This window comes from Filicampus tigris, chromosome 18, assembly GCF_054856515.1.
Source record: "Filicampus tigris isolate MCC_2025a chromosome 18, RoL_Ftig_1.0, whole genome shotgun sequence".
In the NCBI taxonomy this organism is placed as follows: Eukaryota; Metazoa; Chordata; class Actinopteri; order Syngnathiformes; family Syngnathidae; genus Filicampus; species Filicampus tigris.
In genome coordinates, this window is record NC_141234.1 from 332,644 (window position 1) to 348,235 (window position 15,592).

At 44.0% G+C, this 15,592-nt stretch overlaps 3 protein-coding genes across 3 annotated transcripts; all 3 read right to left on the reverse strand.

The window, feature by feature from the left end:
* Positions 1 to 770: 770 nt before the first annotated feature.
* rrm2b (ribonucleotide reductase M2 b) lies at positions 771 to 7,111 on the reverse strand. Its single transcript, XM_086015552.1, has 9 exons — positions 6,920 to 7,111; positions 6,195 to 6,341; positions 6,005 to 6,121; positions 4,848 to 4,981; positions 4,330 to 4,424; positions 3,457 to 3,590; positions 3,276 to 3,380; positions 3,073 to 3,186; positions 771 to 2,173 (listed from the first exon to the last, which is right to left on the reverse strand). The coding sequence occupies exons 1-9, from the start codon at positions 6,986 to 6,988 to the stop codon at positions 2,021 to 2,023; spliced, it is 1,068 nt and encodes a 355-aa protein (XP_085871678.1). The 5' UTR covers positions 6,989 to 7,111; the 3' UTR covers positions 771 to 2,020.
* An 831-nt stretch (positions 7,112 to 7,942) lies between these two features.
* On the reverse strand, positions 7,943 to 11,720 carry LOC147131737 (nuclear transport factor 2-like). Its single transcript, XM_086015554.1, has 5 exons — positions 11,561 to 11,720; positions 10,215 to 10,335; positions 10,063 to 10,134; positions 9,167 to 9,265; positions 7,943 to 8,222 (listed from the first exon to the last, which is right to left on the reverse strand). Exons 2-5 carry the CDS (start codon positions 10,317 to 10,319, stop codon positions 8,097 to 8,099), a joined length of 402 nt encoding a protein of 133 aa, XP_085871680.1. The 5' UTR covers positions 10,320 to 10,335; positions 11,561 to 11,720; the 3' UTR covers positions 7,943 to 8,096.
* Positions 11,721 to 12,159: 439 nt separating this feature from the next.
* On the reverse strand, positions 12,160 to 14,730 carry bloc1s4 (biogenesis of lysosomal organelles complex-1, subunit 4, cappuccino). The gene is made up of 5 exons (XM_086014573.1): positions 14,140 to 14,730; positions 13,591 to 13,662; positions 13,413 to 13,514; positions 13,004 to 13,138; positions 12,160 to 12,868 (listed from the first exon to the last, which is right to left on the reverse strand). Exons 1-5 carry the CDS (start codon positions 14,581 to 14,583, stop codon positions 12,761 to 12,763), a joined length of 861 nt encoding a protein of 286 aa, XP_085870699.1. The 5' UTR covers positions 14,584 to 14,730; the 3' UTR covers positions 12,160 to 12,760.
* Positions 14,731 to 15,592: the final 862 nt, after the last annotated feature.

Sequence of the window (15,592 nt, forward strand, 5' to 3'; positions counted from 1 at the left end):
ACTGAGAGAGGGCGCAGAAATAAATGAGTCGAAAACCCCCATAACGTATAAATGAGATCATCACACTATGAAATGAAGAAATCACGACATTTCGTCAGCCCCTTATCCAAAGCCCCTGAACATACTGTATGTATACAATAAAAACGATACATTTATTTTGAATGACTATTAACGAAAATACTAGTACCATTATACATTTTAAATTGGGCAGTCAACCACACAAACTAATTTGTTGCATTAATATGATGCTGAAATGCTTATTCTGTTTTAAAAGAATTTCTTCACAAAAATTGAATACATTTAATTTGAGGACAGCGGGAAAAAAAACAAATGAAAAAAATAACCACAGTGTAATTTGTGTGAAAAGAGTCACAACTAGTGAAACATGTATTACGTAATTATTCATATAAATATGACCATTTTTTCCATGTATATTCGTAAACGTGGTTGTGGTCTGTGTCAGTTACATATGAATGAAATATATGGCATAATGTCTTCACAAAATTGTAATAAATTCTAGATATTTGAGGAAATAAAATGAAATTGATGACCGCAATGTATTCCATGCGCCGTCATCCAAAAAGCAGAGTATCAGTTGAAATGTTTAACAGCTTGTGAAACAACTCTGTGCAGCATTTCAGTAATGGAAACATGTTCAGATATAATACAAGGCGGTTCTACCAAATCAACTCTTGTTATACTGTAACGATTTATACAATTACATTTAGACAATAAAATTGTTGTGCAGTCAATTGAATCACAGACATGGATTTCATTATACTTAATCTTTTTATTTTACCTCAAATATGAAGACATGATAAAACTATACAAGTCTAGCCTGTTGACCCACATGAAATACTTTCTATGGGTACAAACTCTAAAACTATTTTTAAAATACGGCCTTTGCGCCACAGTGGGCGAGTGGTGAGCACATCTGCCTCACAGTTCTGAGGTCGGAGTTTTGCCCAAGTACACCCGAGAAAAGATACGCAAGCACGGGTTTCTCCGGGTACTCGGGCTTCCTCCCGCATTCCAAGAACATGTAAGGCCAGGTTCACACCGCAGGCAAATGCGACCCAGACCGGATTTTTTTTTGCCCATATGCGTCCTGTGTCTGATTTTTTTTTTTTTTTTTTATGACAGTCTGAACGGCTCAATTCCGATTTTTTCAAATGAGACCTGGGTCGCTTTCGTATGTGGTCCTACATCGGGTACGTATCCAATCTTTTTCAAAGCGTCCGCGGTCTGAACGGCCAGGTCGCATATATCCGACATTGACGTCATCCGGAGCCCAAAATGCGCGCCGCGCAGGCGGAGTTACAGTGCTGGCAGCAGGGGGATCGAATCTGCAAAGTTGTTTTGAGTAACACTATTGACTTTATATTTGACTTTGATTGAATCCCACTTGAAACATGAAGCATAAAGTGGACGTTTATGGCGATCGTAGTAATTCAGCCACGGCTCGGATCGATTCATTTTTTACGCACGGCCATGACGTGACTTGACTCTCCATGAAATGAGATATTACAGCGTCGCCTCGTGATTTTCCCCAAATACTGTATTTATTTCTGCCTCCTCCCTAATGGCTTGACTGTATAAATGCCCCGACACAATGGAGCATATTTACTTCCGCAAACACAACGTCGGGTGTGACGTCGTCTTTGTTCTTCTGCGCATGCGGGCCGCTTTGACAAAGACGCATGTGTTCATACAGCAGACAAGACCGAGGGCGCATTTATAATGTGATATGAACGCTTACACAAAAAAAAATCGGATTTTTTCAAAAAATCCGAATTCAGCTACAAGACCTGCGGTGTGAACCTAGCCTAAAAGATGCAGAAAATGGATCAATATGGTCATAGAAAAATCACAGATTTGTTGTAATTTTGCTAATATGAGTACGAAAATAGTGGATGCATGGTATTAATGACTGTACACTACAGGATGCTAATGTTTTGTCTTTTGGTATTTGCGAGCCAGAATGTGTGACTGAAATAAATACATTTGAAAATGCGTAACTTCAGAAGTCGGCGTCCAGAGTGAACTCGCAGTCCATCGCGCTGGACATGACTCCAAATCTCTGGTACTCGCCCACTCGCTTCTCGAAGAAATTGGTCTTACCCTCCAGTGAAATAGACTCCATGAAGTCAAACGGGTTCTCGGACGAGTAAACCTTCAATTAAAAAAAAAAAAAAAAAAAAAAAAATATACACTTAGAAGCTCATTTATGCTTAGCAACGTTTAGCAAATGTCACATTTGTTGGGCAAACACTTGGATTAAATAAATGCTGAGCCCATTTGAATTCTGTTGCAAACCAAAACAGCAGCAGCCACCGAGTCACGTGAACGAGCCTGCGGTGGGAGCCTTAGCGAGGGTTGTCAACGAGTCTCAAAAGCAAGCTCGCCTTCTCTGGGGACTTTGTCTTCAACTCATTGACTGCCGTGGATGTTGCTACGAATATATTAGTCCACCAGTACGTTTTCAGCCGGTAGGCCTGGAAGAGGATATCACCCAAGTGGTCTGTGAAATTACGGTTGCTAAACCACTGTTATGACTCACTGGTGCCAGTAGACGGTGGCCGCGAATCCGTTTGGACTGGAGATCAGCACAGTTTTTGAGTTGAGGATAAGGATTAGGCAGAGAATCACAACTTGTCAGGTTGATTATCAGGGAGAGAAATGGCAACATGTTGGCACTCAGTCACCTGCAACTTGAACAGAGTATGTACATGTATGCATGTATGTACATGTATGGGTCGCGTTGGGTAGTAAAAAAGTGTGTCAAGATTGTGAGAAAAGATGATGCAGTTCATCGGCCACAGACGTTCAACTCCAGCCATGCGATGAGTTTTCTCAAGACAGTTCAGACTGCTCGTACGATTTGCAACAGATTTTCAGAACGTACTTGTAATGACTTGCCCTCAAACAGTGGAGAGAAAAAAATTGCAGTAGTCATTGCTTAGGCCACCAATATACTGGTCCGGCCCATTTGATACCAAATTGGGGCCCTGAACTAAAATGAGTTTGACACCCCTGGCCTACATAATGACTTGCTCGATTGAGCAGGATTACCTTGGCTAGTCCCAAGTCAGTGAGGAGGCGGTCGGCCACGAACTGGATGTACTGCTTCATGAGGCAAGAGTTGATTCCAATCAGGTGCACCGGTAAGGCCTCGGTCAGAAACTCCTGACTCGGCAAAAGCGGGCAACGTTGTCATTGATATTCTTCACTAGCGTAGGCCGGGCCACGGGGGAAAGACGCTTAAATTGGCCGACCTGCTCGATGCTAACGGCCTCGCTGATGATGTCCTTCACCCGGTTCTCGGTCGCTTTCTTCACCAGGTAGCTGTACAGCAGACAGGCAAAGTTGCAGTGCAGTCCCTAAAGAAGATGGAGACTGCAGCGTTAGCCGCCCCGTGCTTGTCTCACGTGACCCTTGGCGAGCAAAGGACTTTACCTCGTCCCGGCTGATGAGCTCGTTGGAGTAGGTGAGGCCGGGCATGAGGCCTCTTTTCTTCAACCAGTAGATGGCGGCAAAGGAGCCGGAGAAGAAGATGCCCTCCACCGCCACGAAGGCCACGAGTCGCTCGGCTGCCGCCACAAAAGAAACACGTTAGCTTACTCATTAACAGTGGTGGGAAGTATACAAAGACTTTCTTACTGTACTTCAATACAATTTTCAGCCATTTGCTCTTGAATTGAATATTTCTTTTTCTGACAACTTTTCACTTCTCCCTACATTTTCAAAAATATGAGTTAAGCAGAAAATGCACCCCTTTTGTCACTTCTGTCGACTGAAAAGGACATCACGACTGCTCAGGGCTCAGGTAACGACCAATCACGGCTCAGCTCCAGAAAACAGGTGAGCCGTGATTGGTCATTACCTGAGCCCTGTTGCGATGTCATTTTCAGTCAACAGAAGTGACAAAGTGGCTGTCCCCAGAGATGGCTAAAAACGGGCGGATCAACTCTTATTTCGCAAACGCAAATTTTTTCAGAATGCCTTGTTTCAACTAGTGGGCTTGAATAGAAGATATTCTGGAAAAAAAGAGTTTGAGTTGACTTCCACTTGAAGTACACTTCAGTGTCTCTTCCCTATTTTGTGTGGTTTTTTTTTTTTTTTTTTTTTTACTGGAGGTACAGGAGTAGAATTAGTACCGACATGAGACTGGCAAAATATTCGTCTGTTTTCCGGTGTCTATTGTATATAATGTTTTGTGTTCATTTATTGAATTCACTTGTTGTATTATGGCTATTTTGTTGCTGTATGTAAAGTGCTTTGTTGTGAAATGCTCTCTCCAAATTAAATTGTATTGATGTCACTCCTCACCAAAGGTGGACTGGCTGTCATTTATCCACTGGAGCGCCCAGTCGGCCTTGCGCCTGACGCACGGCAGCGTTTGAATGGCGTTGAAGAGCGAGTCCCTGCAAATATGACAGACGGTAAACAAATGCACGTTTACCAAAAACGGTCGGCAGTTTCCGTTTCCAGCTCTGTGGTTATCATGGCACTTTTCCTCTTTGCCATCACCTCTGCGGTGGTGCCCCACAGACACACAAAAAAGCCAAAGACGTCGCACCTGGCTTCAGCTGATCTCAACGACTCCACGACTCCATGACAGTACGGTGGTTCACTTATTGTTTGACATTTGTATGACGGTTAAAAACGTCACAATCCAGGTGCTGCCACCACAAAAGACTCGGTAAAGCGGTACAGAGGATTGATCCTGTTTGCAAACAGGTGCGAGGCTGAAAATGGTTCGTTCCCCTGAGCTACCGTTGAGCTGTCGATGTGGTTTTGTGTTTGACCGAGCGGGGAAAGAAACAGATTGGGAGGCAGTATCGGACCTTTCCTTGAGCTCGCGTACGTAGGTGTTGATGAGCATGCTGTACATCTCAGAGTGCACCGTTTCCATCAGGATTTGGACGCTGTAGAAGGAGCGCACCTCGGGGACCTGGACCTCCTGACAGAACCTCTGCACCTGGTTGCACGAGTAAACACACACACACACACACACACACACACGCGACCGTATAGCGGTGCCTTAAAACGCGAGTGAGACAAGTCATGAGTTCGTCCCCCCAAAACACGGGCCGTCATTTGGCAGATTTTTTGCTTTGAATTGCTGGCTAAAAGTTGAGATACGGACACTGCATGGGCCAGTGAACTTATTTCAACATACTCTGATGGTAACAAGACACAGTTGGAGGAAGTTAGCGATTTTCAGGAAGACTTTGATGGGCCCACATATGTGGCACCCCCTCGCTTCCTTCCAGAAGTGATGCACGAAGGACAGCCTAACTTCCCGTGTTAATCAGCATGCAGGATCTCCATCAACACCAATTCACTTGACTACAAATATTCAAGTGCAGTACATCTAATGTCAGAAAAATACGTTTCGATACTTACGTACAGCAAATATCAGCTACTTTGAAGACTATAGAGTTATACCAACATTTTCTTCTGTTCAGATACTTGTCCTTTTACTCAAGTATTGCTTTCAGGTACTTTAAATAAGACCGTGTCGTTGTGTAGAATGTATAGTGAGCAAAACTTGTTCCCCATCTTGAAAAGCAGTAAACAACGATGATCAACAGAAGCCCAAATATATCCCACAACGGCTTTGTGTCCATACAGGGAAATGTTTTTCTCTTTCCGGGCTATTGTTTCTGTGCACGAGATAAGTTGTGGCACGAAACTATTGGAGCAACACATCACCGCACGGATGAACATGAATTTATATTCATTTTGTAAACACGGGCGTGTTAAAACGATAGAAGACTAGGAAGCATGCTAATGGAAAACCAGTTCATTGTTTGCCACTGATTAACATGCTTACAGCGCAGTGCTCTTGTGTTACTCCAAACGCAGTTGCGGTCATTGCAACTCATTCCCTGCCTAGTACTACTACAGCTACCCACTATATAGAGAGTCCCTCACCTGACAGCACCTATGTGAGTGAGGCATTAATTCCTCCACTGTGCAACACCACCCTTAGTCTCACCAGGTTCTCATTTACAATGCCATCGCTGGCGGCGAAGAAGGCCAGGACATGCGAGATGAAATGCTTCTCCTCAGCTTTGAGCCGGTCCCAGTGCGCCAGGTCTTTGGAGAGATCCACCTGAAAGAGGCCGAGCCTTTTATGCGAGGTATTTTAGTAGTTGTGGGCTACGAATGCAGAAAGGGAAGCGCACCTCTTCCACTGTCCAGAAGGACGCCTGGGCCTGCTTGTACATCTTCCACACTTCGGGATACTGGATGGGGAAGATGACGAAGCGTTTGGGGTTCTCTCGGAGCAGAGGCTCATCCTCCTGGCAGTCGGCGTCGTCTTTTACGCCATTCTATGCAGGAAAAAGAACGCAAAACCACTATTAATATTTCACAATGTTCATGGAAGTGGTACCACGTGGTACCAGTTAGGTCTCGCTTGAGAAAAATAAACAACTCTGCCAAAATAAAGGCCACCTAAACAAGGTCATTAAAACTCATTCACTGACAATGACCTATTTGTCTTTTCACAGTGCAGCCATTCAACCCGTGCAATTGATTTTTTTCCACATTTTTTCAAAAGTTAGGGTAAAAGAGGGTCGGGAAATGTCTGTCTTTTTTAATCAACCAATATTCGAAAAATATATATTAAAATCAATCAATCACCCCATGCATTTTTATTAACTTATCACGCGGTGCTTTATTAGCACTAAGAGACAATACAAAAGGACAAAAAGAATAAACGTAGACGTCAGTTAACTTGAGTAACAAATGTAGACACTTGGGTGGAAGTTTAAGCACCCCAGAGCATTTTTTAAACATGTTTGAAGGGGAATTCGCCGGCGTTCTTCTTTCCGCAATGCAGCGCTCGCTAGCTAGATAGCGTTAGCATGCTAGGCTCATCGAGACTTGTGAGTGCTTTTTGTCTTACCGGTTCTCTGCGAAGGTCGTCACTCAAGCGGTCCATGTCTTGAGAGCTTCTCCCCGGCGTAGGTGTCATTCTGGTCGCCCGAAACGACGCTTCGGTTTCTTGAAGGTTTTCGTTTTCGAGCTAAGCCATTTAAATGGACGCCCTCTGACTCTGACAACACTGGCGCCCCTTGGAGCCAAGTCGTCGCATTGCATGTCACGACCCGACACAACAGTAGGTGAAGGGAAGGTGTTTACTGGAGTCGTCAATTTCTGCTCAAACTGACCCGTTTCAAAGTTTAAATCCAAAGAAAGTCTAGAATTACAAAAAATATTAGGCGTATTTACTCTCCTGTTCGACCGCAGGTCAAATTAACAACTTTTAAAGGTAAAAAGAAAAGGAAAAAAATCTCTAAAAATAAACGACTTTTAAAGGTAAAAAGAAAAGGGGAAAAAAAGGTCTAAAATATATATATATATATTTTAGAACATTCACATTTCTGCTGCTTAATTATCAATAGGTATCATCAACAATTTATGTTTTTTATTTAAAAGTCTAACCATGCAATGGGTCATGCTGATACATGATTTTATTTTGCCCAAGAGACATACCAGGAGGGTTTATTTCATAAAAAAAAAAAAAAAAATCAATGCACTATTTTCTATTCTATATTATATTACAATATATATTCAGATGATCGTGAATAACAGTTAACGAGTTTGCCGAGTGAATCCTGTCAATTACTGATCCCCAACGTTTTTTGTGTCCCAAGGATGAATTACATGCACAACAAACAGCAAGAAAATGAGAGAAAGTAAAAACCGTTAAATTGACTCTCAAGGGATTGTCATAAGTGGAGGCAATGACATATGTAGCGGTAAATACAACTGCGATAGCGCCAGCTGTAGCAGTTCTCCAAAAACTAAAAATAGCCTTTCAATTTTTTTCTTGTTGGTTGGCTGTCTTGTTGGTTGGGGTCCGATGGTGGAAATGTGACAACGTGATTGTAGAATTCCAAGAAATGAACAAAGAAGACACAGGAGATTTCAGTTGTCAGAATTTTTGTTTTGTTTTGTTTTTTAAACTCTTGGAGAAAATTACGACACGACATACGAGGAGGACGGGACGAGCGATCGGGAGGGTGGGCCGAGGGGGGCGGGGGCGTGCACTCGTAGGTGCTGGTTTAAAGTCTTGTCGGCTATTGAGGATCCACGGCTATGTTATGTATACCCAGGCGGAACACATCATTCGTGCACACCCAGTTGCAGTTCTGCGGCTTCAGCATGAACACTTGGTGGAAGGCCAAAGGTGGATCGTTGTCGGTCTGTTGGCAAATCAAACATACGCGTGAAGAAAAGTAACCCCCTGCCACAAATGACTACTTTCCTCTTTAGGGGGGGGGAAAAAAAACACACACAAATGCTGACGACTTATCTCGACCTAAATATGGTGCTTCATCCCCATTCGTCAATTGCCTCTCCCCAAATAAGTGCCTCCCTTCAGTAGTCAGCGTAACTGTGTCAGTTGATATCGGCTATTCGTCACAAATGCTTTTTTTTTTTTTGTTCTGTTGTAATTAATCAGTTCCCAATTAAGAACAATAAAAACCTCACCCCATACAAACACCTGCTTTAGGGGGTAAAAAGGCTAATAGGCGTAATTACTTCAGATATTATTGCACTGCTCCCCAAATCAACAAAACATAGTAAGTGTAACTGCATCAGAGCAACGCTGCTACTGTTCATTCAAAGTGCTCCAACATACATCAGTCATTCTGTTTTAGAGGCGTGACGATTAATTGACAACTAATCAATTATCAAATTACATCAATAATTATTTTTCATAATCAATTGTTTAGAGACTTTGTCTAACCTAAAATTGTCCAAATCTTTGGAATTCCAGCCTCTCACCAGTAAATATTTGACGCTTTCTGTAGTCTTCCATGAAAACACACTGATTATGTTTGTGCTGAATCAAAACCGAACAACTTCAAACATCTGCTTTTACTTTGGAAAACAAAGATCGACATTCTGGCCAATTTTCTGATATTTTACCGACCAAAGCGGTGACTAAATCATAAATATGTGTGATTTGCTGCACTCTCCTGTTTTAAACTAACGGGATGGAAATTAAAACATCGATTAATTGCCCAAACAATTGACATACTAATGATGATTAAATTCATCATTACTTGTAGGGCTCTATTTTTTTTTTCCGACTCAAAGACTGAGCACTATTAGAGGACATACAGTGCAGTGCGGCCCTCACCTTTAACTGTCCAAACACCATGATGATGATGCTGTTGTCTATTGTGGGCTGGATATCTTGGTCTGTGACAATGTGCTTAATTTGCTGGAACGGCATGCCCTGTGTGGTTCCAAACACAACCATGAATTAAAACACAAAAGCAGGCATGGCACATTTTGTTGTTGTTGTGACTTGAGTCCAAAATAATTCTCTTTTGAATTTGTGGTTGCAGCTTAAAAGCAACAACTTTTAAAACATTTTTTTTAAATTCTATGTCAATACAGTACAGTGGTGCCTTGAGATACGAGTGACCCGACATGGGAGTTTGTCCGAGATGAGAGCCATCGTTGAGTCGATGTTTTGCTTTGGCTTGCGAGTGCTGTATAGTGGTAGTAAACTCAATTTGACTCACTTCGCAGTGAGCGGCACTTTGGCAAATCGCAAAGCTTTCAGCGAACAAAAGAGGCTTCAAGCTGTTTCATGGCACTGCCACTTGAGGTTTGCTGTCAAACACAGAGAATGACACGTTGCATTTTGAAAATAACCAAACCATGTTGCCTTCATGATGGCCCGCTCGCAACATCCATCCATCCATCCATTTTCTGTAGCCTCACCAGATCTCAAGGCCAACCGCCAAATAATCTAACCAAGCAAAAGATCTCAAGGCACCGGGGCATGCTTAAAAGGAATGACTCATTTCAAAATACATTGCACTGACTACTTAAACTCTGAATGTTACATGAAAAAAACAGGTCAAATATAACTCCCCTTTATTTATGGTGCACTTCAAAAAAAAAAAACACGCCTGTATCAAAGTGCTGCACATCAGCGTGAACATAATAGATGATACCTAAAGCAGGGCCTGTGGAGTTTTGAAATGACGCATTACGAGTAGCTACAGTGCATGCGATACTTACAGTCAGTTTGCCAGCGATGGCTTCCCTCCCATGGAAGAGGGTTCCTTCCCATGTCAGAGTTGCGCCTTCAGCCTAAGAAATGGCCAAAATAAAGTTGCGCCATCAGTTGATGACTGACACGCTGCAAGCAACACTAAGGTGAGCAGACTCACATAAAGGTTAACCAGTTCCATCCTGTTGGTGTGATCAAACTGATTGTAGTACCACTGCACAAAACCTTCGCCAACTCTTTGACAATCAATTTCACCCCCCTGCATGATTGACACCCAGGAACTGCAAAGAAAAAGAAAAAAAAAACATTATTGTTGTCACATTTCATTGATGAAGCTTCTTCAGTGATGCACCGCTGAAAAATCTCCACAAAAAGAAAAAAAACAAAAAAAACACTGAAAATAATCCCATACTGTACTACCTGATCTAAAATGCAGGCTTTGGATAGCGATACGCTTGCTCAAAAGGACCAAACGTATGCAGATAAGCTCAGTTTCAGACACGCAGGCATATCACAAGGCTGCGTACTGGGACCAGGAATTATTATTTAACATTGTCCTGATCCAATCACATGATCGGAAATCAGGGCCGATTTTGTGATTTCCGGCTGATCCATATCACCTGGAAAAGATCGGATATTTACATTTTCTTAAGTTTGAAAGTCAAGAATAACTTATTTTATTCATGCAATTCATTTGAACCACTGCTGACTTACAGCCACATAAAAATCTATCATCTTGGGGTACCTTTATTCAAATAAATAAATATAAATCAAGATAATTGAGACAATTTGGATTTCATCTTCATTCTCTTAATTGCATGACATTGCAGAGGTATTGGATCAGGACTCGGCAGATACTCAAAATCAAGTGACTTGGACTCAGGCGCAAAAAAAAAATCCACATCCTATTTATTTTTTCTTTGACTTGGAATCAGTCTGGGTTGCTCAACTAAGGGTTGCATGAGGTTGCTGGTTCAAGTTCTGCAAGAGTGTCTTCTTGATTGGCTGGCGACCATTCCACGGTGTGTGGTTCAAGTCCTGCAATAGTGTCTTTTTGATTGGCTGGCGACCATTCCACGGTGTGTGTGTGTGTGTGTGTGTGTGTGTGTGTGCGCGTGTGCGTGCGTGTGCGTGTGCGTGTGCGCGCCCCCCTCCTCGGCCCCATTGCCGGAAGTCAGCTGGGATATTGCCTCCAGCACACCCGAGACTCTCCTGAAGCAAAGCAACAAAACTTCCAGGATGGATGCTGTTATTGTTCAGCGTCACCGGGTCTCTGTGCGATAGACGCTCGATCGATTCAAGCTTTTATTATGATGAAGCAGCGCTAAAAACAAGCCCAAACTGTTAGCACCACATGCTAACTCATGCCTTGATGGCTGGCAGTGATCTTACACTTGATATTTCGCCATTCAGCCACAAACTAACGGCAACAAGAGACTCAATTCGATGAAGTATCACGAGACTGATTCAAGAGTATCTCCTTTAACAAGCTAATGTCGTACTCACAAGTTTTAAGCCACTTTATTCGAGAGCCGGCAGGCTGGCCTGCATGGAAGTGAGGCGGGGATGGCCAAGGCAAATGAACGACTCCGGTTCACCTCTCAACCCGTGATATCACGAACGCGCTGGCCAATGGAAATGCACGTAGAGCTCCACGCGCGCTTTGTTCGGCTCGCTGATTAGCCCATAACACAAGTCACGTGACGTTTAAAATTGCTGTGATTGGCCGGAAGTGTTCTTGGCCCGCCCGCAGTACAGGAAAATGTTTGTAACCGAATAACTACATGGCCCATGATGCGTTGCGCACGTATAGAACAAACGTTCGTGTTCGGGGTTCAAAATATCGTGTTCGATGTAAATTCAATCTTCAATTGACAATAAAAGATTTCTGTTTTCAAACCAACGGAAGCTTCTAGTTTTGTTTGTTGCGATGAACCGTAAAACGGTAGCCAATGTATGCAGACGCTACCATAGCAACAGCGTGGCAAACTCGTATTCTTCTGCGCGTACGCAAACAGGATCCTGTTATCTGATTGGGCCATATTTACGAGACTGACTTCCGGGATTTTTGAAACCGTCATGAGAAAGCGACATAAACAACGACATCACATCATACAAAACTTTAATAATTATTGTCTAAAATGTGACCAAAATAAACTTGCGACATCTTGTCTTTTAGCAGACGTTGTGATCATTGTGATAAACAATGAGGGCGACGTCACACCCGTCAGGTCCACTTCTCTGCCAAAAAGCTCAGGCACTGTTTCACTATTAAGCCAAACTTAACATAATAGTCAATGTGCTTTTTTAAATAACAAATATGCAGCCAGTAAGAAACATGAAGCTAGAAATACAATTAGTATTTTTAAATGGAAGACATGTCATACTTGAGGTCCATATTGCTCGCAGTGATTGAATAGACTGATTGGAAACTGACTTACGACAACATGCACTTTTTTTTGTTCCTTTCTTTTAAACAAACAGGACAACCTTAGAAAAAAAGCTTCTTGTGTTGGAAGATGCGTCAGGCTTGTTACAAAACTAACAACCAGCGGAAAACAAGACCGTTGAGGCACTTTTAAAAAACGAAATCACATTTTTGTTTTTGCTACAGTTCAGTGTCACCTCACGGGACTCCAGTGACTTGTTGGCTATTGCTTGGCTGTGGACGTTAGTGTTGTCTTCACGCCTCTGCGGCACGGCCCGTCACTGCTCGGCCTGCTGCGACGTGACGATGTAGTCGTCCGTGCAGAACACTTGGGGGATTTCTTGATACTGCTGATGGGCCGTAGTTCTTCGGGGGCTGTTTGGTTTCTATGACAGACGCGCCCCCCCCCCCAAAAAAACAAAAACAAAAACAAAAAAACAAACAAAAGGATCAAAACTACAGAACACACACAAAAAGAATTGGTAATGCGCTTGGGATATTTACAGACGTGTGAGCCTCACATTTAAGAAGCCAGGCACACTCATTGTGCGGAAGATCTTCTTGAAGGCGCCCGGTAGCGTGGCGAGTTCTCCCTCCGCCTGGGCCAACTGCTCCTCCATGGTGGCAACGTTGGCTCCCACCATCTTGACGAAGCCCTGCAGGAAAATGTCAACGCTGGGACATTCCATTTGGGAGTGATATAGAATTGTGTGGGGATCGCCGTTGCTTTTGATGGCCACTTTGTATCGTGCTGTGTCTTTGCCACTCAGCAAAAGTCTCTTCAACTTTTTAGCTCATCTCAGCACATCTGAGGAAATTGGTAAATTGGTCAACTTGCTACTATTAAAAGGATAGAGTCTTTCTGTTTCAAGCCTAATTTACCCTCCCCATATCGACGAATACCGATGCGCGGCAGCGGCCGTCGCCTACCTCTAACTTATCGATGCGTCGATACAGCTGTCTCATTTCCTCAGACTTCTGCTGAATTAGAGGTACGTTGTCGCTCACGATCTGTGATGTGTCGCTACGAATCTGCAGACAAAAAATAAAAAATAAAGGACAAAGGACACCCACCTGTGACATCTGACCTCGAGTGCCTTTACCGTACCATATCCAGCATGCCGACAAACTCGTCCACTCTGGTCAGCATTTCCTCCAGGCTTTTCTCCAAGCACAGAATCTGGAGGAGGAATTGTTTGGGTCAGAAAAGCCACAAGACGAACTTTGGATGCAATTCAATAAAGATGTAGCTTTGGATTTTGTTCTCCAGGAAGATGGGGGGGAAAGAAAACTCTCACACACTCAAGGGCCTTTGTCTTCACTTCTCACATACAACTGAGGCATCTTTACACATATTGACTTCACGGATCAAGACATTTTCGTTGCCGGTCCCTCTCTTTGGAAGGACCTCTCGATAAATGTTAGGCAAGCCCCCTCGCTTCCAATCTTTCAAAGTGGCCTTACAACTCATTTTGATTCCCTGGCTTTTGACTCGGCATGAGACTTGGTTTTGGTTTGATTGTTTTTGTGCTTTTGACCGTCTTCATTATTCATCAGTTGCATTGTTTGTTGTTGTACGACTTACTTTTGCTCCACGTACAGCACTTTGTATACAGCGGTGGCTTTCTACATACGTACATTAGAGTTGAGCGCTCACCTCTTCTCCCGCTGTTGCCCGCACGTAGGAGGAGTAGGTGAGTGCCGTGTGGAGCAGGTCCTCGTCGTGGCGTTCCGGGCCGTGCTGGGCCTGGGCCTGGGCCTGGGCTTGGGCTTGGGCTTGTGCTTGGGCTTGGGTTTGGGTTTGGGCTTGGGCCTGAGCTTGGGCCTGAGCTTGGGCCTGGGCCTGGGCCTGGGCCTGGGCCTGGGCCTGGGCCTGGGCCTGGGCCGCCGCCTGGTGGAGGCTGGGACTGGGCGACGCGACGACGTTGGCCGCCGCGCCGAAGCTGGGACTCTGCGACACGGTGCCGCTGCTGAGGATGTCGCTCACCATGGACAAGCTGCTGGCGCTCTGCGACACGATGCCGCTGTCCCGGCTGATTTCGGCGCTCGACTCCTCCAGGGGGGACAGGAGGCCCACCCTGTCCACGCGGCGGTGGTCCATGTCGCTTGGCTCCTGGAGGTGAGTAGCTGAGTGAGTGCCGCTGGAGGTACAGCAAAACGACAGCCGTGTTTGGCTAGTCAGCTGACTGGGTCACGTGGTTAGTAGGACGACGGCGACCGCGAGGGACAAAACAGCAAGTCGCGCTCCAGAACATACATGACCACTTTGTACATTTGAATACCATTATTATGAACAAAGGCTTGCATCCTTTTTTCATTTGTGTCGATTTTCCTTGTACTTATTTGCATTCTCAAGTGTCGCGCAGGTGTAAAGAATTACCCGCTGTCGATTTGAAACACATCGTGTAAAACTGTCAAACATTCAATGAAGGTGTCATGTGAAGGTGTTGCATTTTTAAACTTCCATTCATCACTGTGACATTTTTTTTCAAGCAGTCTTAGTTGTCACGCAAGCGTCAAAAAAAACTTTGCCACGGAGAAACTGGTTTTACTGGCGTTTTGTTTGTTCTTCGTTTTAAAAGCGTTGCAGTTTTGCCCGGCAGATGGCAGCCTTGATCGTTACATGTCACGATGGCGCTACGACAGCCCTGTCAGAAGTCTGTGTAGCCACAGTTAAATCCTCCAGCATTTTATTTGATATTCTTAAATATATTTATACATTATTTTCTCAGCCCCCTATGTATCAGTCGAGCCCCGCTGCTCATCTAGTTACGGCAGACAAACAATCCTGGAGCTGTCCCTGTTTAGATGATCAATTCAAAGGAGGGATGCGTCAACATGGTAGCTCAGCTGCGCACTTTGTAAATAGTTGTAGTTAAGCAAATTTGAGGTTGCTTTGTATTGAGTGTGGCTACGATCTCTTTCAAGATGACAGGCAAACATTTGGATGCGCTTTCTGCAACGATCGTCGGATGTGAGGAGCCTCAGCGGGCGACAGTGTCATCCTTAATCACATACGAGCAGTGCTGTGCAGTGCACAGTGGATGCCCCAGAAATGTTTTGTGTGCGTGTGCGTGTGCGTGCGTGTGTTCAGATTTTCAAACTTGATG